The sequence below is a fragment of the Pteropus medius genome, unplaced genomic scaffold (genome assembly GCF_902729225.1).
Source record: "Pteropus medius unplaced genomic scaffold, Ma_sr-lr_union100, whole genome shotgun sequence".
Taxonomy (NCBI): domain Eukaryota; kingdom Metazoa; phylum Chordata; class Mammalia; order Chiroptera; family Pteropodidae; genus Pteropus; species Pteropus medius.
Window position 1 is genome coordinate 35,756,601 of NW_024344378.1, and position 27,488 is coordinate 35,784,088.

Sequence of the window (27,488 nt, forward strand, 5' to 3'; positions counted from 1 at the left end):
TTTGGCTGGGAAAATATATTGTATATTTTACACAACCAATTTACAAAAACACTTCTAGGATATAACCTGTTCATAAGTTCGTGGTCTCCAAATGTGTTTTGAGCATGTGTCACATATATTTCTAGATGTGAGATTATGTAGGAGCCCTTACTGTACGTTGTCTAAAGGTTGCTGGATGATTTCTGATGTCCTCCCCCTCTATAAAATTAATAATTATATTCTACTGAATAAAAAGTGATATTTATGGTAGATCCTGGTAGTGGCGTTATATTGCTACCCTGAGTATGATATTCAGTAACAGAGCAATTACTGTCTCATAGTTCATCTAGCTTTTCTCCCCCTTTCTCCTATTGAGGTTATGACAAAAGCCGAACCCATTATTTTTCTTGTTCCCCATCCATAAAGATATGGTTAATTCTAATAACCAAACTCTCAGACTAGTAATTCCATTTTGACTGTTTAGATCATTACCCAGAGCTATTAAGATCAGAAATATTTTATCAGCTATTTCTTCTCACCGTCTGCATGCAGGTCCAAGACAATGACCCAAATGGGATTAACTTCTGTTTCTTGGTCATTAAAAATTTCTGTTGCTCTTGGGAATAAAAGCATGATCAGAGAAAGAAAACTGAAATTAAAGTAACTGAGCGTTCCAATGAGATTTTTCTTTCTTTCTTTCTTTCTTCCTTTTTTTTTTAAAGCTGGCCACTTGCTGAAAGCCCAATGTAGATTCCAAGGACATTAGCTTAGTCATTAAAATATTTAGAGAACCATAAACATATTTCAGTAGAAATTTTAAAAATCTATAAAACCTAAAATCTTTATAAACTTTTCTAGAGAAAGAACATCAGCCTAAACATCTGGGAAGTGGGCATTTTTAAGCCTTTTTGCTGGCACGTGGAAAGGATTATTTGATATGAACAGCGCTAGGTATTTATCTGGGTACTTACTGTATATGTTTGTATAGTGCTGTAAAATATTCTTCACTAAGTTACAAAGTCAGGAAGGAGTGAAAACCCCTACATCACTCTTTTCTTGTTAAGCTAATACTTTCTGTTTACCCTTTTTCTGTGGTGTGACAGAAACTCAGTGTTGACCTTATGTTTTATAAAGCCAAAAAGTAGAAATATATTAAGGGCAAAGGAGTGAGAAAGATTGTTCACTTTTGAGAGAGTTATAATGTTAGCTGTTTTCCATAATCACATTTTAAGCAAACGTGTTCTTAGCTCTGCTTTGGAGTTTAATAATAAGTCCACCCTGAATTTGTACATTGTAGAAAGAATGAAGGGTGTTAAAAGTGCCCGGTTGCTGCCAGGTCTGAGAAGGGGAATGGTTTTCTCAGGGAACCCTTATTCAATCAAGCGTATGAAGTTAAGTCACATCGTGCAGCAAATTGGTGACTCCCCCAGTGACAGTTTCCACTATTTTCCAGCTCCTTAGTGTATCTGTACCTAATAGTTTTGCTTCTTATTAAACCATGGGACTTACATATTAGGTTCTCTTCCACAAAGAAGCTCACATGTACATTTTAGGTAAAATCTCAGCACAAGAAATACATCACCACCAAACAACATAGAATAGATTTTCTAAGCCGTTTATTTAAATGAATATTCAGTGCAGAGAAATTTCAGTGAGCAAAAAAAAATGCTTTTCAAAATTTATTGTAATGGGATTTAAATTGTCCTTAGCAATGGCTTTGGGGATTGTTTCAGTGTTAAAGGATAACTTTAGGAAAAAAATGGAAAATTATGACTCTCATACAGATATAAGAACACAGGTTAAAGATTTTATGTCATTTCTAATGAGAGAATCAGGCAGATGTTATAATTATTCAAAGGAGAAGCACAGATTTCTGTGGAATGAAGAAATGTCAAATGAATTTACGAATGGACGCAAAGTTGGCTTTCTGTGATGGGCGGGGGAAGGGCAGTCATTTGAAGCACCAGAGGACAGAATTTGTCCATGTATCTATGGATGACACTTGTTTTGGCCAGTGTCTTTGTAAGGCTAGAATCAGAGAACCTGGAAGGATATGGTCTAAATTATGTATAGTTTTCTGTTAGAGACATTCTGTAATTTTTTTTGCTTATCGTTTCCTTACATTGTTTATGAGTGATATAAATGAATATTTAATGGTACTAGAGGAACTAGTTGAGAAGTAACATAATGTGTTTCTTTGGTTATTTTCTGAAAGGTCAAAGGTTATTTTAATTCCTTCATTCACTGTTACAAAAGGTATAAAGTTCATTTTTAAGGGTACGATTTAAGATTTTGTAAGGCAAGAGACTAAGAATTTGTGAACAGAACGATACGTTTGTGAAACTAGATGATGCTGAGATACAGATGGAGATCAATAACTTTGTACTCTGCTGCCTGTAGGAGAAGAAAGGGGCTGAAGAAAGTTGATTTTTTTTCTATTTGAATGAGGAGGTGAACAAACCTTAAGGGAGGGGTTAGTGACAAGGTTGAAAATGTAAATGAGAGAAACACTAAGAAATGAGTCAATGAAAGACTTTAAGCCCCATGGGGCCTAAATCAATCTTTATTTAAAGGAACTGGCAGAGATGCCCATCAATTCAGAGTTTGAGAGAGTTTTTATTGTGATTTCCTTTATGTATTAATTCCATCTGACTCCCTTTATTTATATTCATAAAATGACTTAGAAAAATGCGGAGGTGTTTGTGTGCTTAAATATTATAATATAGCGGGAAGATTTGTGCTTCTGTAGGTGACTGTTGCTGAGAATGGATGACTAACAGTTCAGGCTGCTAATTCCTTAAGTCTGTGTAAGAAAAAAAAAAAAAACAACAAGGAGGTGATTTGGGCTACTCTTCTGGAGAGAGACTGCAAAGCCAGCATTGGTGCGGGAATCCTTGGTTCTTGAGAGTATGTCATCTTCCAGGAGTCTAGAGTAAGCACCTATGTAATCCTTTTCATTTCTGATAGGTTTGAAGTTGCTGCCAGTCACAAATAAAAGTGACCACTTCCTTAATGATTTTTGTAGGAAAAAAAAAATTCTTATGAAACATTTCTATCAGGAAAGAACTGGGAGCCTAAAGTCAAATTGTAGAGGTTAACTTTGCTTAGAGGTGTGAGTCGATTTGAAAGCAAACACCTTTTCAAGTGTTCATTTGAACTTGGCACTGCTTTCCCTCATGACACTGGTTTCTCCACATGTCTTTGTTGTTGATTTATGTTGAAAAGAGCCTGCGCATGCTGCACGCCCAACCTGGTATGGGCCAGTTCCTTCTCTAATCAAAATTTGTGGCAAGGAGACTCCTAGAGCTGATCAAATGGAAGGCCAAGTAAGTGAAAGCTGAATAATAGACAAACATAGAAAAACAGAAATCATGGAAACTTGCAGAGAAGAAAGCAAGAAGATGTAAGAAGTGCCACCAGCATGAGAAAATATGGTCAGACATTGAGATCTGATTTGCAGCCAAGCTTGATGGGAATGTCTATGAAATATTGGAGAATGTATTTGCCAGGTTCGCTGAATATAGCAAAAAATGTCTAAGCATACAGTGGACTTGCCAAAATCAAGATCCATAAGGTTTTACATGATATATTATATAGTAGTATCTGGCCAAAAATGCGACCAACTTCATGTTTTCTTTTGTTTCTATACTGTATGGTAAAAGGAAGGGGACTAGGTTATAAAGTGGCCGCATTGCTCTTTACAGACTCTGGGGTCTTAAGTCAGCTTTGCTGCAGGTAAGGTCCAGCCTATCTAGGTAAGCGAGTGTGTTGGTGGTTGTGATGGGCCATTTCAATGCCAGGTGATATACATGACATTAAGCTTCTGTACGTTCACTTTTCAGATTTTTCTTTACATGGCAGTCGACATGAGTTTTTATTGTGAGATGGAAGTTGATAGGCGTTGGCCGAACTTGCACATGTACCTTGGAAGCCTTAAGAAACAAAGTATTAATCTCGTTTCAGATTAGTTCTACACAAATACATCATAATACTCGAGTGATTTATTCTTTAAACAAAGGACACTGAGCATGTTTTTCATTGCTACAGCAGATTCCCATAGAGGGATAGAAAGTCTATGAGGATTTCATAGATTCCAAATGTAAAGTGGAGTCTGCTTGTTTCAAGGCCCCGTGATCTTTTACCTTTGTGAATAAGGGAAAGCTGGGGAAGCCATTCTGTGAGGAATTGTTCACATGACATGATTTTGCTCTTAATACCCAGATGTAGTTCTGTAAATCCTCAAACTTAGACAATCTTGACCATCTCTACCAGGAACAAAAATAACAGGGTGTTCCAATAGTGCATCAGCACTGAAAAGATATGGTAGTTGCTTTAAATATATTGCAGACTTTGGGAAAAATTATTGCCTAAAATATGTTGTTATTATTTTTTTAATTTTTAGGCAGCAGCCACTGCAACTGATAGCATAGGTTGGTCAACCTTCAAAGGTGATTTTAAAACTATAGGAGTACAGCCCTGAGCTTTTCCTAAGACAGCATCCCAAATGGCAAGTTAAATCTGGTTTACATGGAGGAAGAAAATTTTCAAGTTTAAGTAAACTCAATAAAATTTGGAATCATTCAAAGAAAAAAATAAGCACAGTGATTCCTCATAATGGACAACACGTGGCAGATAACTACTTAAGTTGAATTACTCATATTGGGTAAGTCCGGGGTGGGGGCCTGGGGTAGTTCTGAGCCAGATCAGTGTTTCTGTTAAAGCCAGACAAGATCACACACTGATCTTTGAATTGCTTTTTTGCACAAGCATTTCCCTTCCTGACATGGGGAGATCCTGATTTTTCCCAAAAGCATGGAAGAGAGTAATGCATTTTGGATCTGCCACGTTGAAATTAATGAGTGTAAAGACAAATGTTTTTTACTAGGTGGCTGGAACTATTGAGAGGCCAAAGCTGGGAAACTAGAATTGGAAAGCGTCAGAGCAGTTGGTAGGAGTTAAAGCTGTATGAGTAGGTGGATTATCCCGGTAAATGACAGAGAAGAATGCCAAAGGGGGTGGTTTGGGAGCAGGGGCAGAGAAGGCAGGAAATGAGGCTGAGAAGGATACCAAGTGAAGACTCAAAGTCATGAGATTGCTGTTCAGTGCTGTTTTGGGGTCCTCAAAAGGTGTAGGTACAGTGACATGCTATTGTTTGCTAAGCACTTACTGTGGAGTGGGCAACACTATAAAAACCATTTTATGAGGGAGGAGCCGAGTTCACAGCATCAGAACCAGGACTCCTCTGTTCTGCTTTGATGACACCCCGATGCCTACATTAGGCTTTTGAATGTTTAATGAGACAAACGATCAAAACAAAGAGAGTTAGAAATGACTGCAAATTGCCAGAAACACGGTTTCATCAAGGATCTATAATAATTCAGCTTACACACCCAGAGACTGTAGACTGAGCAGCAGAAGTGGAAAAAAATCTGGTTTATATGACCATGGAGAAAATTCTGCAGTCCTTGGAATGCTGTATCCTGTTCCGGACACCTTATTGGCAGAGCAATCTGTTAAATTGGAAGGGACCTGAAATTCAATTGTGGATGAAAAAGCGAAAGAAATAAATGCTTACGGCAGTAAAAGCATATAGAAAGTGAAGAAGGTGACACGTGTGTATGTGATGATATTGCCAAAGGGCAAAAAGGTCTGAGTGAGCATAAAAACCTGCTCCAGACTCAGGGAAGAGAAACACAGAGCCTTGAGATTGATCAGTAATTTTCATTTTTTTTTGTTTTAGGTCAGGAGTTTCCCACTTTCTTCCTCCTAAAACAGGAAAAGTGGTTGGTTTTAAATTTTATGCTTTTAATTTTCTTTAATCCCTGCCTGATGGAGATACAAATATAAAATCAGTGGGCTGAAATTCAGGGACATGGAGTTGATGAAAATGGAATAAACCTGGGCAAGTTCATCAGGCTGCCTGGGAATAATCAATAGGTAATGTGAGAACAAACATTTCAGTACATCATTATCACCTTGTACTAATCACGGTGATATCTGTGTCAGGGGAAATTTTGAATCCAAAAGCTGTTATTAGAAGAAAATTTTTTTTCCTCCTTTGGATTACATACCCAAATTATGGCCTGTTGTTCCTGGGGAGACCAGTATAATGATTAGTTATGATTTTATAGGTAGTTTGTGATTTAAAATGTGTAAATTTGGCTTCTAAAGGACCTGGTGGCATTTGAATAGCATTTTTCTTGCTCGAACATTTTTACTTACATGTATTTACTTATCAAGCACTTTCTTCATGTCAAAAGTAAAGGTAAGTTCTAGCCTTGCTCAAAACATTCATGTTGTGAATTAGTGACATTTGTATCAATGAGATTATAATAAACTCCCGATGTGAACCCTGAAACATGTTTTCTATCAAGGACGGGAGAATCACATTAATATCTAAGATATGAAAACTTACCGAAGTGACAGTTCTGGATAGGCCAGAGCACAAATGAAGTAGTCTAACTCTAACTTTTTTCCAACTAAAATTTCAGATTCTAAGGTAAGAACCCAGAAGGGGAAGACTTTCTCTCCTGCTCTAAAAGGATACTTCCGATGCTTCTGAATTTATTAATAATCATGTCAGAAAAGCCGATGCCAATTCCATTTCTCCTCCTGAACTTTATTAAGAGAGAGACGACCTGTTAAGATTTAGTCAACAAATCCTACAGGTGTTACAGAGAAGGGTAGGCCCACTGAGAGCTGCAGTGACTCCAGCGATCCTCTCTTTTCCAGGCGCACAATAAAGTTGGTCCGCAGGGCGTATGAAATCTTTCCAGTCTACCATAACGTTCACGTATGCATCGTGTTATTGGATGCAGCACAGGAATATTCCCTTTTGGTTCAGTCCAGTTCCTGGTCGCCCCTGCCCCATACACACACTGCCATCCCCGCCTCCCCCGCTTCCCCCCAAAAGCTGCTTCCCGCTGGTTTGAAAATCTTGGCAGCTTCCGGCAGGACAGTGGTACTGCTCTCTAATTATGTTACTGCTTAGTGTCTGGTAGTTGCAGAGGTGTTTCATGCATTATGTTCCCAGAGGAAACAATCTGTGAACCAGATTAAGGCCAGATCTAGTCTTGGGTATAGTAGGGGCACTGGCTGGCAGGAAAGCTGGAACTTGACGGAGTAATATAGTAGAAGAATGACCCCATGTGTATATATTTTTTTGTTTTATTGTCTTCCTTGAAGTGGAGTAGGGAAAGTAATTGGGTGTGGGTGCAGGAAAATGCTTTATTTCTTTAGCATATACATTTTTATTTATTTAGTGACCTAGGTCATAATAAAATTTGGATTATCTCAGATATTAACTGAAGGAGTGAGTAAAATGCCTTTTCAGCAAAAAAAAAAAAAAGCTCATAATTTTCAAACTATACCCCTCTTTTGTGCCCACATTTCATTAGTGAAGGATTTTATGCCATTACAAATGTAAGTACTATATCTCTTAAACTAGTGTTCTCTGAACTGCTGTTGGCACAACTATGTATAATAAATAGTTCCGAAGTGAAGGATTTAATAATTATTTTTCTGTGGAAAGTATTTTTGTGAATTTTTTCTAATTTTTGTGAATATTGATAGCTTTTCATTGTGAGGTTTCACCTTCATCATACAATGTACTATACCATGTTTATATTTATCAGTTATGAACTGAGAGGATCCCAAAATATTTAAGATTTGGGGCCCAAATTCCTAGAAGAGGGCAGTAAAGTAGGAAGTCTCAAAGTGGTGTGAGTTCAGGACTGTTGTACTGGTTAGTATCCACAGATGAAAAGTTGAAAAGCAAAACTGTAAAGTGTTTCAAGTTTACCTGTTTTTATTATATGTCTATTCAAAGCTTTCTAATCTATTCTTATGTTTTTAACTGTTAACTGCAAAATGAAAATTCCACAAATTCTTGAGTAATCTTTTATAATATTTAGCAGCTATGACCTAGTTTAATTTTTTGTTTTGGAAGTCTTAGACTTTTTCCTATATTTCCTAGTAGGTAAGTATCATACAGGCTCTGCTGTGGAAAATAAGGATTGTAGAGATGTTACAGATTTATGCTAAATTAGTCTTTAGTGATTTTCAGGTTTTCGAATTCCTGTTTTGGTCAGAATGAGCTAATCTGCTAGTTTGCTTTTTTTTTTTTTCTTTTTGAGAGGAATAGTGATGTGATGGCAAAACAAATACATCCCATTTTTATTCTTGCTTTTCTCTCTTAAAATGTTGTCCTCTAACAAGCTTCAGGAGAACCCGTCTTCACTAAGGAGTTACTGTGCTGATATGTTTTGCATTCCTAATACTCTTTAAAAGTGAGGGAAAATAAACATCAAATATCAGATAACAAAAAAAAATTTCTAAGAAGCTGGGAGTAAGTTTATTCTTGTTTATCCTATCTCTCTGTGAGGCTGATACTAACAGTCCAATAAGAGTTTCCCATTAAAAAAATAAAATAAAATAAAAATAAAAGCACAAGCGCTAACATAATAAAGCTAACTTGAAACATTTTAATGTAATTTACACTAAAACAATTGTGGAAAAAAAAGAAGAGACATTGTTTTCATTTGGCGGAACAGGACAGTCCAGGGAGGGGAAATGCAGGGCTTTCCACGATTGATGAGAGAAAGCTCTAGGGTTCTGGTTGTTCACAGTCACTGCACCAGCCGCGATGTGTCTGCAGCGCTGTTTGTTATAAACGCCATCACAGGCAGCTTTCGCAGAGGGTCAGGAGGTTACAAAGACCTGTTGGACTCTGCTAATCGGAGCACATCTCTACCAGAAATTAGAACAAATAAGAATATGTCTAAAAAGGAGCTAGAAGGGTGACTTGTGGCAATCCTCCATTCAGCAGTAATAATTCATACTTATGGAGTATTTACTATGTCATAGACACTGTGCTAAGCCCATTATGTTATCCTGCTTACTAGTTAATCCTCACAGTTATCCTTGTATATGGGACACTGACTTTATAACCTGTGCCATAGACTGAGGATGCAGAAAATTAAAGTGGCTTCACTTAAAGTCACTTCATAGAAGGAACAACCGAGGGAAGCAGGATTGATTGTCCAAGGACAAAATGATTAAGAGCATAGCTGGTGGCTGTGCCAAAGTCTGAAGGGCTGTCGTGAGTGTGCCAGGAGGAGCAGGCTTTTTAGTGTGGAGGAACGGGGGAATAAATGCATCAAAAATGTCAAGAAGCAGATATTGGTCACTCGTGAAATCTAGATAGTTTTCCAATGCCTGTATTCTAAGAGTCCATTAACAGTATATTCGGTGGAGGATACAGAAACTGGACACAGTGTCTCCCATCAGGTCACGGAGCCTACAGACTTCAGGAGAGTGGTGTGTATGTGGATAATAGGGTAGCACGTGGTAGGTCTATTAGAGGACTGCACAGTGAAGGGAGAAGCCAGTGGAGATTTACTTTGTGCTGGATGGACCTGATGAAACGTGATATTTGCTTTGACCTTAAGGTGGTGAAGATTGGGCAGATGGAGCTGAAATTAGGATCAGTGCAGTGTTGTGTGGCTTTGGGCAGAGGTGCATGGAGATAGGAAATCATGGGACATTTTGGTGCAATGGTCAATGTTTAGGTTTGGCTGTAGTGTGGGGTATATAAAAGGAAATAGGCAATAGGACACAGTCCTGATCATGAGGGCTCTGAAAACCTCAGCAAACAGTTTGAACTTTTAATTCTATAACGTTGGAGAATCATTGAAGGTTTATATGATCAGAAGGAGAAAGACAGTTTTAAGGAGATAATTTTTAACAGTTAACTTTTGCTTTTTTTTGGTAGAGAGGTACATTTTCTACCACTAAAAATGTGGCAGTCTAAATGACAGTTTAGGAGGAAGGTTCTATAGAAGAAAGCATCCTGAGAGTGGGAATTTTTTTAAATCTGTGGTAACTTACACAGCTTAGATTATGCTGTTATTTTCTCTGTGACTGACCTTTGTAGGATGTACCTGGCTCAATGGGACACTTGGTGAACCTTGGTGAAAGGGGCAGGAAGACTGGAATCCTGTTTCATTCCAGGTCCGAAGTTCTTTGATATAATTCTAGGAGTTATTCTGAAGCAAGATTTCATAGATGTTGAATAAAGATCTATTTCTGTAGCAGAATGATACAAGTTCTAGGATGTATAGGATTATAGAATATATAGAATTTTTTTTTTTAATAAAAGAAAGTTAAACAACTGGATTCAGTTGTGACTTCTCTCACAGACCTTCCATTCTTTCTGTTACTATTTTCTTCCATGTCTCGTAATAACTGAAAGTAATGATGCACAGAAATTTGGCATCATCTTATATGTTAGCATTCATGTTTAAATATAATTGCTAAAGTCATGTTCAAAAAATAATGGTTGAAAATTTCTGAATAGAAGATAAGTATCAGCCTGAGGTAATGCCAAACAACATTGAATCCTCGGAGTATTTTAAAATATGCTCTCAATATCTTTAGAGAATTCCATACTGCTTAGATGAAGACTTCTTAACCTTTTCAGCCTTTTTGAGAATCTGTAGATCCATTCAGAAAATTGTACCAGCGTATATGTACACAGTCTTTGAATGCAATCATGGGTAGGTTCACAGGTTCCACAAAGATAATCCATAGACCTCCCTCCACCCCAGTAAGAAACTGACTTTAGAATGATGCAGTGGTTTACAGAAATCCCACCTTTGTAGATTTGAAGTTGGCACTGAACAGATGCATGGTGGGGAGTGGAATATACAAACAAATGCCGGTAGAGGTAAAATTTGTGTGCAAGCCAAGAAAATATTGAAGAGATTTAAAAATTCTGCTGAATCCACACATATTTCTCAAAGGTCCTATAAACATTACAACATATTTATCAGGGAACATCTGAAGGTGCCAAGATACTTCCAGTAATGTACCAGAATAAACATGACCATATGATAAAAGTGCATCTGCATAGTGTGCAGGCAAAGGCAGTGTGTGTGTGTGTGTGTGTGTGTGAGAGAGAGAGAGAGAGAGAGAGAGAGAGAGAGAGAGAGAGAGAGAGAGGAGAGAGAGAGAGGAGGGAGGCTGTGGGAGAAATGAGGGGAGGGGAAAGAGAAGAAAGGAAAGAGAAAATTGCATTACCATTCTCTACTGTAGTTGTGAAAATGATTTGTGTTGAAGAAGAAGAAATCAATCTTTTCAAAAAAGTGTCTCTGAAGACCTAAGGAATATTATTCTTAACCTATATAAGGCATGGAGCTCACTCCCTAGAAGGTGGTTGTTTTGTGGAGAAAAGAGACAGCACAGATGTTGATGGGGCTCTCCACTTCACCACCTCCATGGTCGGGCATGCACACTTTTTCATCAAGGTAGGAAAAGGAATCGGTGGAAAAGGTATTACACCAGTCTTAGTCTGATAGGAAACACAACTCCAAAATATTTAAGAAACTCTAACGAAGCAGCTACTTACAGTGGACATGGTAAAGGGACGAACAAATAGTTATTATCAGATGATGAGGCATAAAACTGGCAATAGCTGGAAACCATTATGACCCAGAGGCTGAAGGAGCGAGGGGATCCCCGTGAAAGGGGGGCTGTGGCAAGAAGGTGCTCAGTGGAATTGGCAGTCATGGAGCCGCCGCCAGAGATGCTGGTTCAGCTCCCTGGGCACCGAGCAGAGCAGAGCGAAACACAGAGACCGTCCCCAGGGCTGGAGCCAGTAGAAGATATCCACCATTTTCAGCTCAGACTTCTCTGCTGAGGAGGTTAATAAGGAAATAGTTACTGCCATCCTGGCAAAACTATTTGTTATGAACTCACTGGCATTTGAGGTTATTATTTACTTACATTAATAGGTGGTTTACTCACACTGAGAATTACACATAAGTAATGCTTATGTATAAGCATTATAGAGGATCAACTTCCTTGCTTGGTGGGGGGCACTGGAGAATTCTTTCAAGAAACAGCACCGTACCCCCACTACCAGACTCGCCCTTGTTTCCATTTATTTTGGAAACTGCTGCTGAAGAAAAAGAGAGATGTGGCCATAAATGTTTGAAAGAATTTCGTGAGAGGTTAGTGGTGGCCGTAAACATATGGCCCTCACCAGCTATTTGGACTCTGTTCCAACCGTGTCGTTCAGCCGCAGCTAACCCCCATCATTATGTATTTTTGCTCCAGTTTCACTGGGAAGTCTGTGTTCAGAGCCAGAGTACGTTGATAAAATATTAAAAGTGATGGCACAACAAATAGAGCTAAAGTTCAGAAATTGCATGGCAAAAAGCCTGTCACAGAATTGTAAATGAGAAAGAAGGAGCTTTTCTAGTTGAGAAAGCATTATCGTTAACATTTTTAAAGGTCTCAGTTTTTAAGGGGATTCTTGAAACATTGTGCTTGGAAAACAAGGCATTCTGACTTAAATGCATATTGTTTTAAAGTACAAGGATGTGATTTGTGCAAATTGATCTCAGATTTGACTTACAGATAATCTTTTAAGGGGTGAGTATTTTATTCATTATAAATGCATACTTTTCATGGTAGAAAATACAAAAGAGCTCGAAGCATAAAACAGAAATTATCTGTGACCCCGTTACTTAGAAGTGATCACTATGAATTTGATTTTCCTTTTTATTTGACTGATCATATGTTATCCTTAAAATGAAATTATGATATTGTGTCTCAGTATTTCCAAATTGCTCTTCAGACATTTTGCAGCATTTTTTATTTCCATCAAGAGTACGTTTGTCTGATTAATCCTTGTTAGCCTTATATGTAATTTAAAAACATCTTTCCCAATTTTATAAATTATGATCAGTAAGGTTGAACTTTATTCATCTTTATATATTTATTGACCATTTCTCTATTGAATTATTTATCAACGTCTTTTTCCCATTTACTTATGGGACAATTACTTTTTTTTCTTGATTTATAGGAGCTCTTTGTATTGAAACAACTTTTAGAGGATCAATTTTCTTATTAGAAAGGTTAGGACTAATTGGTCACATAGATAATGTTTATTTTCTGTGTTATTATTATTTTTTGTGTGTGATAATCCCCTGCCTCCTTGCTCTCAGAAGAAAAGCCAGTTTTAAATACTGAACTCTCAATTTTTGTATTTAAGATATTTAAGTAGGACTATTAACCTCTGGATAAATATTTGGTGAATCCTAATTTAGAAATTTTTAGGCTTTATGGTAACTTTAGATATTTTTGTTGAGAAAAATAAAAGACATTTTCAAGTTATTTGATAATTTAAATTACATTTTTCTTCCAAAAGATATAAAACACTTAAGGGTAAGAGATTAAGACCTTTGGTTCCTACTTAAAAGAGTTACTAAAAAAAAGTATGAATGAAACAAATAATATACAGTTGGAGACAGGGATATGACTGTTATTTCCAGTATGTGTAGTTCCATTAAAAAAAAAAAAAACTATTAACTTTTCAGATACCCTGTAGAAATTGGGAGTAAGAAGAAATAATTGGCAGGCATTTTCCAAATAATTTTCTTTAAGGCTCATTTACCTAATATTAGGTACTTAATTTTTTTGTGTGAAAATTAGCTTTCTTGAGATCACGAACAAGCTTGAAACAATTTTTAACACCCAGAGTTACATGAACCCTTAATTAACTGCTTTTCAGTGCAGTCTTTAAAACTTTCTCACTAGATCTTACAACAAAGGTGGAGGAGAACTTTAATGCCAGTCTCAAGCTGCTGTTATTTTTAGAACTGATTTCCTAAGAGATTTGCTGTTTCTTATGTACACCCTTAATTGTGCCTCAAATATTGTCACAAGACAGAATTTTTGGTCTTTTAAATTTCTTCTCTTCGTAGGCTGGAAATAAAACAAATCATGTATGTGGTATGATGTGGTCAGGTCTTCATTTACAGGACTTTCCTCATCTGTGAGCGAACTCTTAAACGCATGCTTTTCTGTTACGGCAACCAACACTGGTGTGTTCTGATGTTTCACAAATAGTCCCAGCTGTTGTAAAAAGGAACAGTCTGCCCTGGCCACAGATGACAGTGCTCTGGGTTTAGACTGCAGGCAATACCACTGGGAGCTGCCATGTACACTGTGAACATCAGTATTCCTTTGAGAGAAGGGAGATTAGTCATTTCTGGCTCCTAGAAATTCTTGCATAACTTGCTGCTATCTCAGTATAGTTTCCTGGAGATGTTTTATCCTGGCACATGTCTTCACCCCCACTTCAATGCTCCCTTCTTTGTCAAACGGACCATTGTGTATAGGTTTGGGACTCCAGTTCCATCCAGAGGGCCTGTGTTCAGTTCATGCTCTTTCTTCATTCTGGATCCTTGCACTATTGCTTTTGTCATGCCTTGTGGCTTGGGGTTTGTTCTCACTGTCACAAGAGTTGTCTGTCTGTAGCTCATGAGTATGTGAACATTCTCCCTCACAGTAACCCAGTACTGCCCATGCTTTGTGTAGAATTGTTATAAACAAACCATTCAGATGATTCCAGGTTTCCTTCTGGCACTTAGTTTCCTTTCCTCCCCCTTCCCAGAATCTTCTTCCTTATCTCTGGAATATGGAGCTTGGATGTCAAAAGGCTTTAAGAAACTGAGTTAGACTTTGTGTTTTTAACTTTCTTTTCCTACCTTCTGTGTTCCAAAGCTACATTTCTTTTGTGCTATGGATTTTTTCTGCCCTCCTTCTACCTACCTGAACAGCAAACTCTGCAGTTATGCATGAAGTTTAGTTTACACTGCATAAGATAAGGTAGTTTATAAGATAAGGTAGTTTACCCTTTTACAATTCTCACACTCCTTAAATACATCTGTTCTTGATTATTTCATATGTTGTGCCTTGAGTTTGCTTATTACTTTGTTTGCATTTCACTGTTCTTTGAGATTATTTCTAGGTTTTTGCTGAGTCCCTATAACTCTGTTTCTGATTAAATAAACAGCTTTGATAAGGCACATAAGAAATCTGAACAGAGAAGAGGCATGTGTCCGATTTACCTCTCTTCTATCTTAGGCCTCACTTCCTTCAAAAGTTGAAACATCAGTGGAGAACAATTATAAGAGCTTATTATCATTGTATTTTGAACTTTTTCATTTCTGATTGTGTTGGAAATGCTGGTATTCCTTCCATCAGCCAAAGCTCTTGTGTATCTTCTAGCGAGCTTTGAATTTTCTCAAGCTTATTGCTCTTTTCTACCTAATTGGTAAAGTGTCCACAGCCTCCATGGTGGTATGTGAATGCATCCTTTCTTTCATTCAGCAAGAACTTGCCTGTGTCTGTTACCATAGTGGTGAGGGCATCTCATCTCCAATCACTGCCAAACAGCTGAACTGAAAAACACCTTGACAAACGTCCCATACTTGCTGTCTTTGATTTGCTTATATCACGCATGCCACTGTCATGTCAAGAATACTGTTGAGTATTAAGTTTCATTCTGCCAAATGGAATTTTGATAGGAACTTATCTGGGGGCATCGTGGTGTGTAAACTGATTGTGGGTACCGATGGAAATATTTTTTCTTATGAAAACTAGGTTTTTAAATTTAAAATACAGTTGTTTTTGCACTTCTCATTGTCCATTTCCCTTATCTTCTAGTTAACTAGTAAGGAGATTAATATTTCTGTTTTGAAATAAGGTGAATAGGATGATTTTATGCCTTTTCCTAAAGCAACATAGCTTGTTTAGAGAATGCCTACAACAGGCGGTCTTGTTTTTTCTTGGACCCAGTTGCAATATCAGCTGGTCACCAATATGTTGCCTTAAATACTTACAGCCTGGGCTATTCCAATGCCTCTCCAAGTATACTCGTTGCCCTTTTATTCTAACTCGGTTTATTGGAATTCTTGTTGTCAAACAGCATTCCTTGAAAGAATCTGGATTCTATATTACTGGCTATAAAATAAGCTGAAAGTGCATTGATTTCCTGTCATACTGTTTTATTCTTGTAAAATCATTTCCAGTCAGGTTTAATGAGTCAGTTCAGGTTTTCTGTCTCTTGATAAAGTATATATCTTCACTTAAAAATGGTATGTTATTTGACCCGTGTAATGTTTTTGTTTATAAACGACAGCCTATTTCTCAAGAGGTCAGAGGGGAATGCTTTTGTTTCACAGGAGAATACGGGTTGTGGCCAGTGGACTGTGAATGGAATTCACTTTTGCTGGTCAGCAAAGTGACTTGCCAACCTAAAGGAAAAGCGATCAGAAAAGCAGATGGGATCACTTTTGAACTGTGACACGGCTCAAATAGAGTTTGAAGTAAAATCCCATCTCCATCTGGGGTTGTCACTGCATTTGTTTTGGTCTTGGAAGCACATTATTCAGGAAATGCCAGGGAGGCGAACGCTGGATTTCATCTACTTTGATCCAAAGTTGCACATTCCTAGAGTGTGTAGAACGAAGGGAAAGCCGAAGCTGCCGTCTCCAAAGTCAGCTGTGGGTCTATTGCCAAGGTCCAGAGGCTCACTTTCCTCGGCTTAGAAGCTGTTCAGACACGTTTGTGTTTACTGCCTGCAGCTTGGACACATTTTAGATTGTGATATACTTGAGCTACTTATCATTGAGACACCAAAAAATTAGAAAATAGTGTTTATGATGTTAGTGTTACTTAAGAGTCTTAGTGCTGCTAATAGTACTGCTGTACATTAAAGAAATTTAGATTTATAAGAAAGTAAAACAATGATAAACCAAACACAGTCATTTTTTTTTTGAAGAAACTGTAGTCCAGAGATGCAGTGACTTTTCCACAGTAATGGCTTCTTTATGTCTTAATTGGGATTCAGAACTTATTATCATGACTGTGGAAGCTACATATTTTCCTTACAACACGAAGGGAATCTATAGCCTATTGCAGAATGAAAGTCATAAAAACTTAATGCAGTCTGCAGCAGGCTTTTCCTAGCATATCTGTGTGATCCAAGTCAACCAGTGCCCTTGAGATGTCTGGGCCTTTTTCTGAGACTTGATGTATTTTGGCTGTTTGACAGAATCCTTACCCTAGAGCCACAGTTTTCCTTATATAAAAAATTTGTTCATTTCTGCTTTGGAACTACTAGCCAACTGTGGGTATATTCTCAATGGTCACAGGAAATTTCAGACGAGGTCGGAGATGCCTCTCGGCCTGTAACACTGACCACTCCCAACAGTGTTGATGGACCTGGCCTTGGCCCCGGCCCCAGCTGTGTCCTTCTTGGTTAGACAGTTTTAAAGTCTAAGACTCATTAGGAAGAATTTGAAATAAAAGTGGAAAGAGCTCTAAGCCAGGAGAAAGTAAATTCTGCCTGCTGGTCTCTTCTTATGGATTTAAAGCCAGTTTGACATTTTGTTTATATCCATAAAATGTGCCAAAGCCTTCCTGACTTCGGGTCATGATACGGAGCTTTTCCCCATAGACAAAAGTGCAACTCTAATATGATGTCTTTTATTTGAGGGGGTATTGTGGATGGGAGGAGTGGGGTTAGTCAAACAAGGAATTTTCTGTTGTTTTCTCTCTCCAAGAGAACATACTGAGATTGAAAGCATTACTTTGAATTTTGGGGGGTTGAATGTTTCATTCAACAGCACTCTATCAGGGAGACAAGAAAGTAGCTATAAATAGATCGCTGGTGAAACACTGGTGGCTTGTTTCATCATGTGTCATAGCACATACTTTCTGTAGCTTAACTACAATGAAATGGCTGACATTAATATTTTCTATAGATTTTGCTATGGGCTAGGAATGAAATGGGAAGGAGGTTTAGCTTGAGGAGAGAAGGAAAAGGCAATAAAATATTCACTACTATCTCCAGGAATGGGGATGTTTTCAAGGATGGAAAACTAGAGAGTAGAAACCAGGGTACCAGGAGATAACCTTTTAAAACTATAAATTTCATTTAAGTTTATATAAACATCCCAACTCTTTTATGTATTTATTTTTACTGTAAATATGGTTTTAAACATGTGTTCTTACAAAAACATTTGTTGCCTTATCAAGTGCTTATGAATATATGGATGTCACAAAGACCTTTTTGCTCAAAGATTTAGCTCTTATGCAGTATACACATATAAATTCCCATTTCATACCCATGTTCATACAGCTTCTTAAGACTTTTGAAGGTTAGATGACCATCTGGCCTCCCTGTCTTCCATAGGATGACACCAGAGAGATGTGAGCAGATCAATGGGGCAGGAATCTGAAAATCTGGATGAATATTTGACAGTTCTCTGTATTTTTATAACAGTAATAAGATCAGAATATTTGAAGTCGAAACTGTTTTAGGAGCTGCAGGACATATGATCACCTGGGAGATGAGGTTTTGACTCTTCTCAGAAATTTCCCCCTTCTCCCTCTGTTCTCAGCCCTTTCCCCAGACGGGAGCCGTCGGTCCACTCAATGGCAGTTTACTGAGTATCTATCTGCTGCTCGTTTGGCAGTGTGAACATTACAAAACTAATTAAGATAATCCCTGTATTCATGAAGTATAAAGGTTGATTATAAAGCAATGAATATTATTTTTAGAGCAAATGTCTCAAAACTTTCATGCCCAAATTGAGGTCGTCTTTCAAAGCAATTAATTTTGGGGATGCAGAGACTTACACTGATCTTTATTTTTCTACCGTCTTTCGACAATCTTCATAGCTGATATTTTCTTTATTTTCACATTTATTCATGTGGTTAATACTTTGACTTTTCTCCATCAAGTATTTCCAGAATGGGTCTGAATGTAACCTTAGTCCCTTGTGATATCATATGGACAAGCTGTAACACTCAGAAAGCAGAGAACAGTATTTCAGGATTTGAAATGAGCACATTAAGTTCAGCCTGGACTAAAAGCTCACGTTCCGTTGATATCTTGTAAGCAAGGGCAAAAGAGGGAATGAAAAATACGATACTTCTAGCCAATTTAGCAATCTAAACCAGAATTTTTTCTTGTTTGTTTTTCTCTGTACTTAGGAGACTTGATTATTTGAAGAAGCATTTTCAAACAAGTGCTGATTTGAGTCCTAGAGACAGTTCGATGTTACGTGTTGAAGATTATATGGAGTATGCATGTGTCTATTTGTGTCCATTTATAATTTAAATTTTGGGTCACTAGATGGAGCTCTTTGACTTTGAATTGAAATGTATTTTTCTATTGAGGCTTTTACTTTCTGTTTTCTTTATTGTTCTGTTATTGCAGAGATGGTGGGAAATCAAGTTCTTTCTTAAATTGAGGTTTCCTGTCCCTCTACAGATGCCTAGGAATTTTAATGTGATTATCCAACCTGTAATAGGTTTTCAGATTATCATACCACTCAATACTTAATTTATTTTGTGAGAAAATGCACCTTTTTCCTGAAGAAGCATTTATATTATATATACTTGGCCCAGACATAGGAGACCGCAATTACATTTTTAAATGTGGTTTGATCTACTATGCCCCATACTTGATGTAAAAATCACTTGGGAAACCAACAAAATGCTTGTTGCTTTGTCCTGGAGACCCAGGAACCTATATTTAGCAAGTGCTACCAGCCTGATGAGCAGGCACATTTTGAGAAGCACCAGGTTCTAATCCTGCAGTAGTGCATATTTTCAGTAGAGATTAACATCGCAGTCAGCCTGCAGTAACTCAAAACAAAGTTGAAGATAGTTGAGACCAAAATTTGAATGTACGACAGCTCTTTATGTAAGTATTGCCTAGAGGAGTTATATTGGGTTCAGAATTATTGAAGAAAATGCTTTGACACTCAAACATTTTAGAAAATTTCAACTAAGCTTAAGGTCTTTGATCTTTATAATGTCTCATTGACAGGGCAAGTGTCAGAGGAGGGATTATAGAACAGGATAAGGAGAAGTGGCTAAGGCCAAAAGCTGTCACCAGGAGACATAGTCTGGGGTTCGGGTGGTGGCTGGAGGTGATGGCACTGACTCAAATTAAGCACAGCTGCTGGGATGTTTCTCCAGGAAGCCAGATGCACTCCTGAACTCTGAAGCTATTGCTCCATTCTGGTCCTAAGAGCAAGTAGCTTTAGAAAATGGTTTCCTCCTTCCTGTACTTTCCCTCCCCTCTCCCTCCCTCCCTCCCTCCTCCTTCCCTCCATTCCCTCTTTTGTTCATTTGTACCTTATGAGTGAATATGACATATTCATCATGGCATTGATTTCATGTAGACTGGGATAAGAATGGGTAAATCTCAATATGAAGGAAATATGTGTAATTTGATAAAAATCCCCACCAGGTGACTCTGATTTCTCCTAGAGAACTGATGGTTTACAAGGACTCAGGCAGAACTGCTTGTTAATAGTGAAAGATGCTCAGCAAACATTTGCTGAGTCTGTCGCCAAGCCAAGGTGAAGTACAGGATATGAAGGACTTAGCAGAGAAGACAATAAGATTGGCATTCTTAATGATTGTGGTGGTAATGATGATGATGATAACTTATCTCTTTGTCATTCAGATGTATCACTAAAGCAAGTGGTATAGAACTTTTGTCTTGCTGTCTGTCAAGCTGACCTGTAAGGTGATAGAACACCTAGGTGGCTGGGGAGACATGAAAACCTGACTAAAGAGAGAGCTGCAGAGGCACCTCCCCACCTCTGCTCCACGGGAAGACTCCAGCCTGGCCAACTGCCTCACCTCCTTTAAGCCTTTCCTCAAATCTCACTTTCTCAACAAGGCCTAATGCCCTGACCCACTTCCCATGGCTGGTTCTCCTGATTCTTTGGTCTTGTTTCCTCTCTCTTTTCTTTCATAGCGGTTATGTTGTAATATACTGGATAATTTATTTATTTGATTTATTGTTTTGTCTCCACACAAGATAGTAAGCCACATGTGGACAGGGGCTTTTTTCTTCGCTGATAAGTCCCGCAGCCCCTAGAATAGTGTCCTGGTACATAGTAAAGGTCCAGAAAGTATTTGCTGAATGTAGGAATTATTTTCTACATAAAATTCCATGGCAGTAATGAACGATAGACGTAACATGTATTAGTCACTTAATACTAATTCTGAATAAATATGAAATAGTCTTGAATGAAAATTAAGGGGTTTTTTTTTTTCTATTAAACTTGACCTGTAAGGTTATCTTCTCAATTAAGTTAATCACATAATTTAAAGTGTGGATCCAGAGTTGGAAGATATTGGATTATAATGAACAAGCTTCTGAGTGGTTTTCTGGGGTGAGTTACTGAACTGCTCTGTGTCTTAGTTTCCTCTGTAAAACAGCCTCACAAAGAAAGCTGCATGTAGATGAGTTAATGCACTTAAAGCATTAGAACAGGGCCTGGAAGGTAGCAAGAGATCAGTTAATTGAATTTATAGACTCCTCACTTGTTTTAAAAGTTGTGGGCAAAAAAAATTGTGAGCTATTGGTGCTACACTTATTGGGGTACTAGATTTATTGGGGTACTTATCAGGGTGATCACTCTATGAGGTATATAATGTCTAATTACCATGCTGTACAGCTAAAACTAATATAATACTGTATATCAAGTGTAATTGAAAAATAATTTTTTTAAAAAAGACCATGTTAGCCATAATGTAAAGGTCAGACTGTAGAGGGCCATCCACAGGGAGAAAGACAGGATTCGAATAAGTGATTGCAGTGGTCTGGCTGAGAGCTGATGAAGTCTGAACTGAGGTTTAAAACTAGATCTGGTGGTATAGAGATGTTTTCTTTTTGCAAGCAATTGGGGAAAATAATACAACTATACATTTGTTGGCATTACTTTTTAAAAATTAAAAAGTTTACATAGTCAAAAAAATAAATAATCATATGATATACTTACATTGCAATTAAATTTAAAGTTAAATGGTTTAAGCAGTTTTCAGAAAGAGAAGTCACAGATAATGCACAATTTGGGTATTTTTCAAAATTCCTGTCTATTACAATGATATCACACTTAGAAGGATTCAAATATTGAATTTATTATGGACTCTCTTATATTTTAAGTTTTAAAACAGAGTTTGAGGGTTTTACATGAGCCTTTGTTTTTGATTTCTTACAGATCCCCACATTAAGGTTTCTGGAAAGAAAGAAGATGTTAAGGAAGCCAAGGAAATGATCATGTCTGTCTTAGACACAAAAGTAAGTGAATGTTAAGGACACTCAGATGTCAGAACCTTGTCTCTGCAAGGGCTACTTCATGCTGTTATGAAAGAACCATTTGGAGAAGAAAAACCAGGAGAAAGTAATGGTGGGTTTTAAAATAAGCACGTGTGATTCTACAATGGATGTAAAGTTCTGTTTAAAATCTGAATAGGTGCTCTCATGTTGGGTAGTTGAGTAACATGTAAATACACACACACACGTGTGTGTGTATGTGTATATATATATGTACATATATATGTATTTATATCCCATCTTTAGAAATAGATATTGACCCTGATAGGTTTAGGGCAAGTAAGTAGTAATAAAGACTATAACAATTAGATATTTGCCTTTATGATGCCAGCAGAGAACCAAAACGATTTTCTTTATAGCTCTGTGTGTGTGTGTGTGTGTGTGTGTGTGTGTGTGCATGAAGTTTGACACTTTCACTTGTACATTCTCTCTCTCTCTGTAAGTATATGTATATAGAGATAATAGGGAAATCTAAATATTTAAAAATGTATGCTCCTTTGTGAAAATCTCCTTTAATAAACACTTTAAAATCACTTATGGTATGTCAGGCACTTTGCTAACTAAGCACTTTACAAATATTAATTTGTTTAACCCTCCTCTCTAACTCAGCACAGAGATATTAGGGAATTTGCCCAGAATCTAACAGCTTATCAGTGGGGAGGTGGGATTTAAATCCAGGCTGTATGGTTCTCAGCAACTATTTTGCCACTTGTTATTTTATTGAAATGGTTTCTGCTCTCTTCCTTTTTTCTTTTCTTTTTCTTTTTTATTTTTAAGAATTATTTACATTTATTAAATATTTTAGAATTTTCTCCAAAAAAGAATACTCTGTTCCTGTATTTCAAATGATAAACTAAAAGAAGAACAAGTTTAAAAATCAAAGTATTTAATGGATATGTTTAAAATATAAGAATTCAGAAGATGTAAAGCTATTGATATTTTTAACAACTTGTCTTTTTGTCTTTTTAATTTTACTTTCTAAGAATTGAAGAATTTCAGTATCAATCTTGTAAATGAGAAAAGATTTCATGTTAGTCTTTACAATTTTATAACACTAGTTATAAAATAGTATGACCATAATTATCCATTATGTCTTAGAATTTCACATTTTGCTTTACTATAACTAATCTCATACTCTGTATTGGTTTACTTAAGCCATCTTACTTTCAGACATCTATGCTTTGTGATCCCTTTCTCCATCTTCTTCCTGCCAGCAAGAATAATAAATCTACTTTGTAAAGTTTGACATACAATAGTATAGCAGTTGTGCAAATGCTTATAAATACTTCTTTTTCAGTTTTGAGATTTATTTTAATTTCTAGTTTTCTAGCATCTTAGTTCTACAGTGCTACTAGCATGCAGATATATATAGTTGATCTTGTAATTGTGTTTTCATCTGTTTTTAGTTATTTGAATTAAATGTTTCAGAAATAATGTCTATTAAAGAAAAAAAAAGTAATTTATTTGTAATTGTAGCTAATTTTGTTTAAAGGCTACTTTCCAAAAAATTATCTCAGGAAAGAGTATATCTTTCTATTTCTTCTGACAAATTTGTCTTAAAATATTTCTTTTTTTATAACCTAAGAGAAATATATAGAAATTAAACATTTATAGACTAAGACTTATTAAGAAATGTGTATGATCTCCCACTGGCTCACTTTTTGTTAATATTATTCACTCGAAGGGAAAGTGTTTTAGGGATTGTTCCTTCCCTTTTCATGCATCAAGAAATAATATGTTATTTCTACACAGAGCAATCGGGTTACCTTGAAGATGGATGTTTCACATACAGAACATTCTCATGTGATCGGCAAAGGTGGCAACAATATTAAAAAAGTGATGGAAGAAACAGGCTGCCACATCCACTTTCCAGATTCCAACAGGAATAACCAAGCAGAAAAAAGCAACCAGGTGCTGTGTCTTTTCACATGAACTTCTATGGGACAGATTACAGCCTTAATTTTCCGTATGCACATCTTTTTTGGAAGATGAGAGCAGAAAAGTAAGCATGGAGTTGGACGTAGTGTAGATTGTATGACCTTACTCCCTGCAAGAAGATCACAGGTGCTCTGCTCTTTTGAAGAGATCAGTTGCAGGTGGGCCCTTGATCTCTGAGTGGTTGGTAGAAGAGAGGGGAGGAAGTGATGGCCACATAAGATGAAGTCTCTAAGGAAGGCTCAGAGAGCATGCGAATTAGGAAAGGGCCCGGAAGCTTGCCTGGTCCAAGCACCCCTCCATCGCTGGGATTCTGTCCACAGTGTCCCCCAGGTGGTCCTCCAGGCTACACCACATCACCTTCTGAGAGTTAATTCATGAGTCCCCAATTTCCCCACATTGACTGAATTATGTCTCTCTTTAGTTCATATACATTTTCCTAGTTCTTTTGTTTGGAAACAAATCAACTCACCTATCCTCACGAAAGCATTTTCAGTATTTGAAGAGCAAGTAGTGTTATTTATGTTATTTACAAGTTTTCTCTCTTCTAAGCTAATCACAGTACAAGAAACTATGTTGGCCACAAAGATGAATCAAGTATAGTCTTTTTCTCTACAGTGACTAATGTGACAGTGGGACACACACATGGAACTAGATAGAAAGCCATGGTAAAAAGCAAGGGCAGTAGTCAAAATAGTTGACAGCTAGTATGGCATAGGCATGTACTCTAAGAGCAGGGTCCTGGAGCCCCCACACCCTTACCCTAATGCCAAGAGTAATACTTTAGTTCAATGGTCCCCAACCTTTTTGGCACCAGAGACCAGTGCTCCTGTGAGAATCTAATGCCTGATGATCTGAGATGGAGCCGAGGTGGCAATGCTATAGTGCTGGGGAGTGGCTGCAAGCTTCACTTGCTTGCCTTCTGCTCACCTCCTGCTGTGCGGCCTGGTTCCTAACAGGCCACAGGCCAGTCCTAGTCTGAGGCTCTGCCTGGGAACCCCTGAATTAGTCGATGGATTCTGTGAGAGTTCAGGTGATCCCATGAGAGGGCTGTAGGTGGGTGTTAGAGCAATGATTTTTTACCAGCTAGCTCAGAAGTAGCTCAGTATTTTGAGAACCTAATGCAGCAGTATCATTGTATATTGATATTCATCTAGTCTGCAAGGGACAAAATTCCGTGAACAAATGAAATTATGAAGGAGGCAAGATGGCTACATGAGGGCTGTGAGGTTTCAGATAACCACGGGGTGATGTAGATCAATTGACACAAATTACCCAAGGAGCTCATTAAAATGCAAGTTTTGATTAAGCAGGTCTTAGCTGGTGCCTGAGATCCTTTATTTTTAACAAGCTCTCAGTTAATACCAATGCTATTTTTTCCTGGAGGACACTTTGAGCAGCAAGGATGTAGATAACTGGAAAAACAAATGCGGGTACAATTAAAGTAACTCTAACTTTGTATTTTCTTATTTTTACAGGTATCTATAGCAGGACAACCAGCAGGAGTAGAATCTGCCCGAGTTAGAATTCGGGTAACTGTTTATTACTTTTATATCGTAAATCTTTGTCAGCAACGTTTTCATTATAAGGCATTAAAAATCATAATTTACCAATTCATAACAAAAATCATGTGTCCAGTATGAAGGAAATAGTGACAAAAGTAATTTTAATGTATTAAAAATGTTTTTTAGAGACTTTCTGAATTTTACCTCAGTTTCTCTGATGACTCTGAAACAATCAAAAAGAGGCCTGAGGAAAATGCCATTATAGTTAAAGTTACAAACTCTTAGATTACATAAAAAGCGTCTGTTGTTTAAGAAACTTAATATAGTCTACCCATGCGATTTATGTTTTAAAATAAAAGCAATTTATGTTCTGAAATTCCATCTTTAGAAACAAATGAATGAATTATATACATATTTCTAAATGTATAATAATTTAACTCTCTACTTTGGGTTTTCATAATTTCATTTTAGGAGCTGCTTCCTTTGGTGCTGATGTTTGAGCTACCAATTGCTGGAATTCTTCAGCCAGTTCCTGATCCTAATTCCCCCTCCATCCAGCACATATCACAAACATACAACATTTCAGTGTCGTTTAAACAGCGTTCCCGAATGTATGGTGCTACTGTGATAGTACGAGGGTCTCAGAATAACACTAGTGCTGTGAAGGTAAGTGACAGATAATGCCGAACATCCTCAGTGTACAGATCATTCAAGTTTTATTTTTAAAGGATTTTAGAGTAGTTCGTTTTCCAGAATATCCCCTTGTATTACATTCTGGTTTATAGAACGTGTTGTGTTTTTCCATAGTTGTTAGAAGTGCACTAGAATCCTCCCCTGTATGTGGACGGTTATTCTATAGGATTATTTGTCTCCCACCCTTTTCTCCTAGGAAGGAACTGCCATGCTGTTGGAACATCTGGCCGGGAGCTTGGCATCTGCTATTCCTGTGAGCACACAACTAGATATCGCAGCTCAACATCATCTCTTTATGATGGGTCGAAATGGAAGCAACATCAAACATATCATGCAGAGAACGGGTGCTCAGATCCACTTTCCTGACCCCAGTAATCCACAAAAGAAATCCACCGTCTACCTCCAGGGCACCATTGAGTCTGTCTGCCTTGCAAGGCAATATCTCATGGTATGTTTAGTGAAATTAATGTTACTTTTTGTTTGTTCATTTGTTTTGGGTACAGTGTGTATTGCACACACCATACTAACGTGATATTTATGAAAGCATTTTGAAAGCCTGGTCAAATAAAGAAATTTCTAGGTAAAAGGAAATAAAAGAGTAAGGTAGATAGTGCCTCGCAGGCCTAATTTCATTATATAGATGGGTAATTTCCTTGCAGTATTGTTTTTGAACTTAGACTAAACGTAGAAGAGGTTCAGATGAAATAACTGACTGTTTTGAGGTAGGTGATTATTTTCATATGACATATATTAGTTTGCAGTTTTCATTCAACAAAGTCTTTCTGTTTAAACAGAAAAATAAAAGTGCCTTTGAAATATTACCCTCAAAGACATAAGTTTTTGTAGTGTGAAACATTTGAACATTTTATAAATCTCTGATATAATTTAAAAAATGCTCTTTAAGCCATGAATTTGAGTGTCATGCATTGAAGAAAAATAGCAGAGTTATATAATTCAGTACTGCTTCCAATTTATAGTTTGCAAAATTTCCGTCCTTCCTATTTCATTTAAAAACCCAGTGTGTAGGGCTGATACATAGTTACAAAATGGACCGACATAACGTGGAATTACAAATATTTTTATTAAAAACACCATTCTGTTCAGAACTTGACCTTTAGCAACATTTGAATCAGTAAGCTTTAGGTATGACCTTTACTATTATTAACTTACAGAATTCATTTTTGAGAACTTTTTAGAAAATCCAAGTTTATATTGTTGACTCCATTCCTCTGACAGATGAGAACTTGTTATAATCATTAAGGATTATAGTACTTAATTTTAGGAAATTTATTTTGTTCCGAATGACTTTTTAAGCCAAGTTCACTTTATCAGACTATGTTTATAGGTGTGCAAAGAGACATATTATTGCACAATAT

General features: G+C 37.1%; 1 protein-coding gene across 4 annotated transcripts in view; it reads left to right on the top strand.

Annotated features, from left to right (window-relative positions):
* BICC1 (BicC family RNA binding protein 1) overlaps positions 1–27,488 on the top strand; it is a 238,863-nt gene that overhangs the window by 177,499 nt on the left and 33,876 nt on the right. For all 4 annotated transcript variants that reach the window (XM_039871846.1, XM_039871842.1, XM_039871844.1 and 1 more), the window contains exons 4-8: positions 21,864–21,943; positions 23,732–23,890; positions 25,393–25,446; positions 25,891–26,085; positions 26,309–26,560. In XM_039871846.1, the coding sequence (XP_039727780.1) occupies positions 21,864–21,943; positions 23,732–23,890; positions 25,393–25,446; positions 25,891–26,085; positions 26,309–26,560 (740 nt within the window). The remainder of the gene's footprint in view (positions 1–21,863; positions 21,944–23,731; positions 23,891–25,392; positions 25,447–25,890; positions 26,086–26,308; positions 26,561–27,488) is intronic.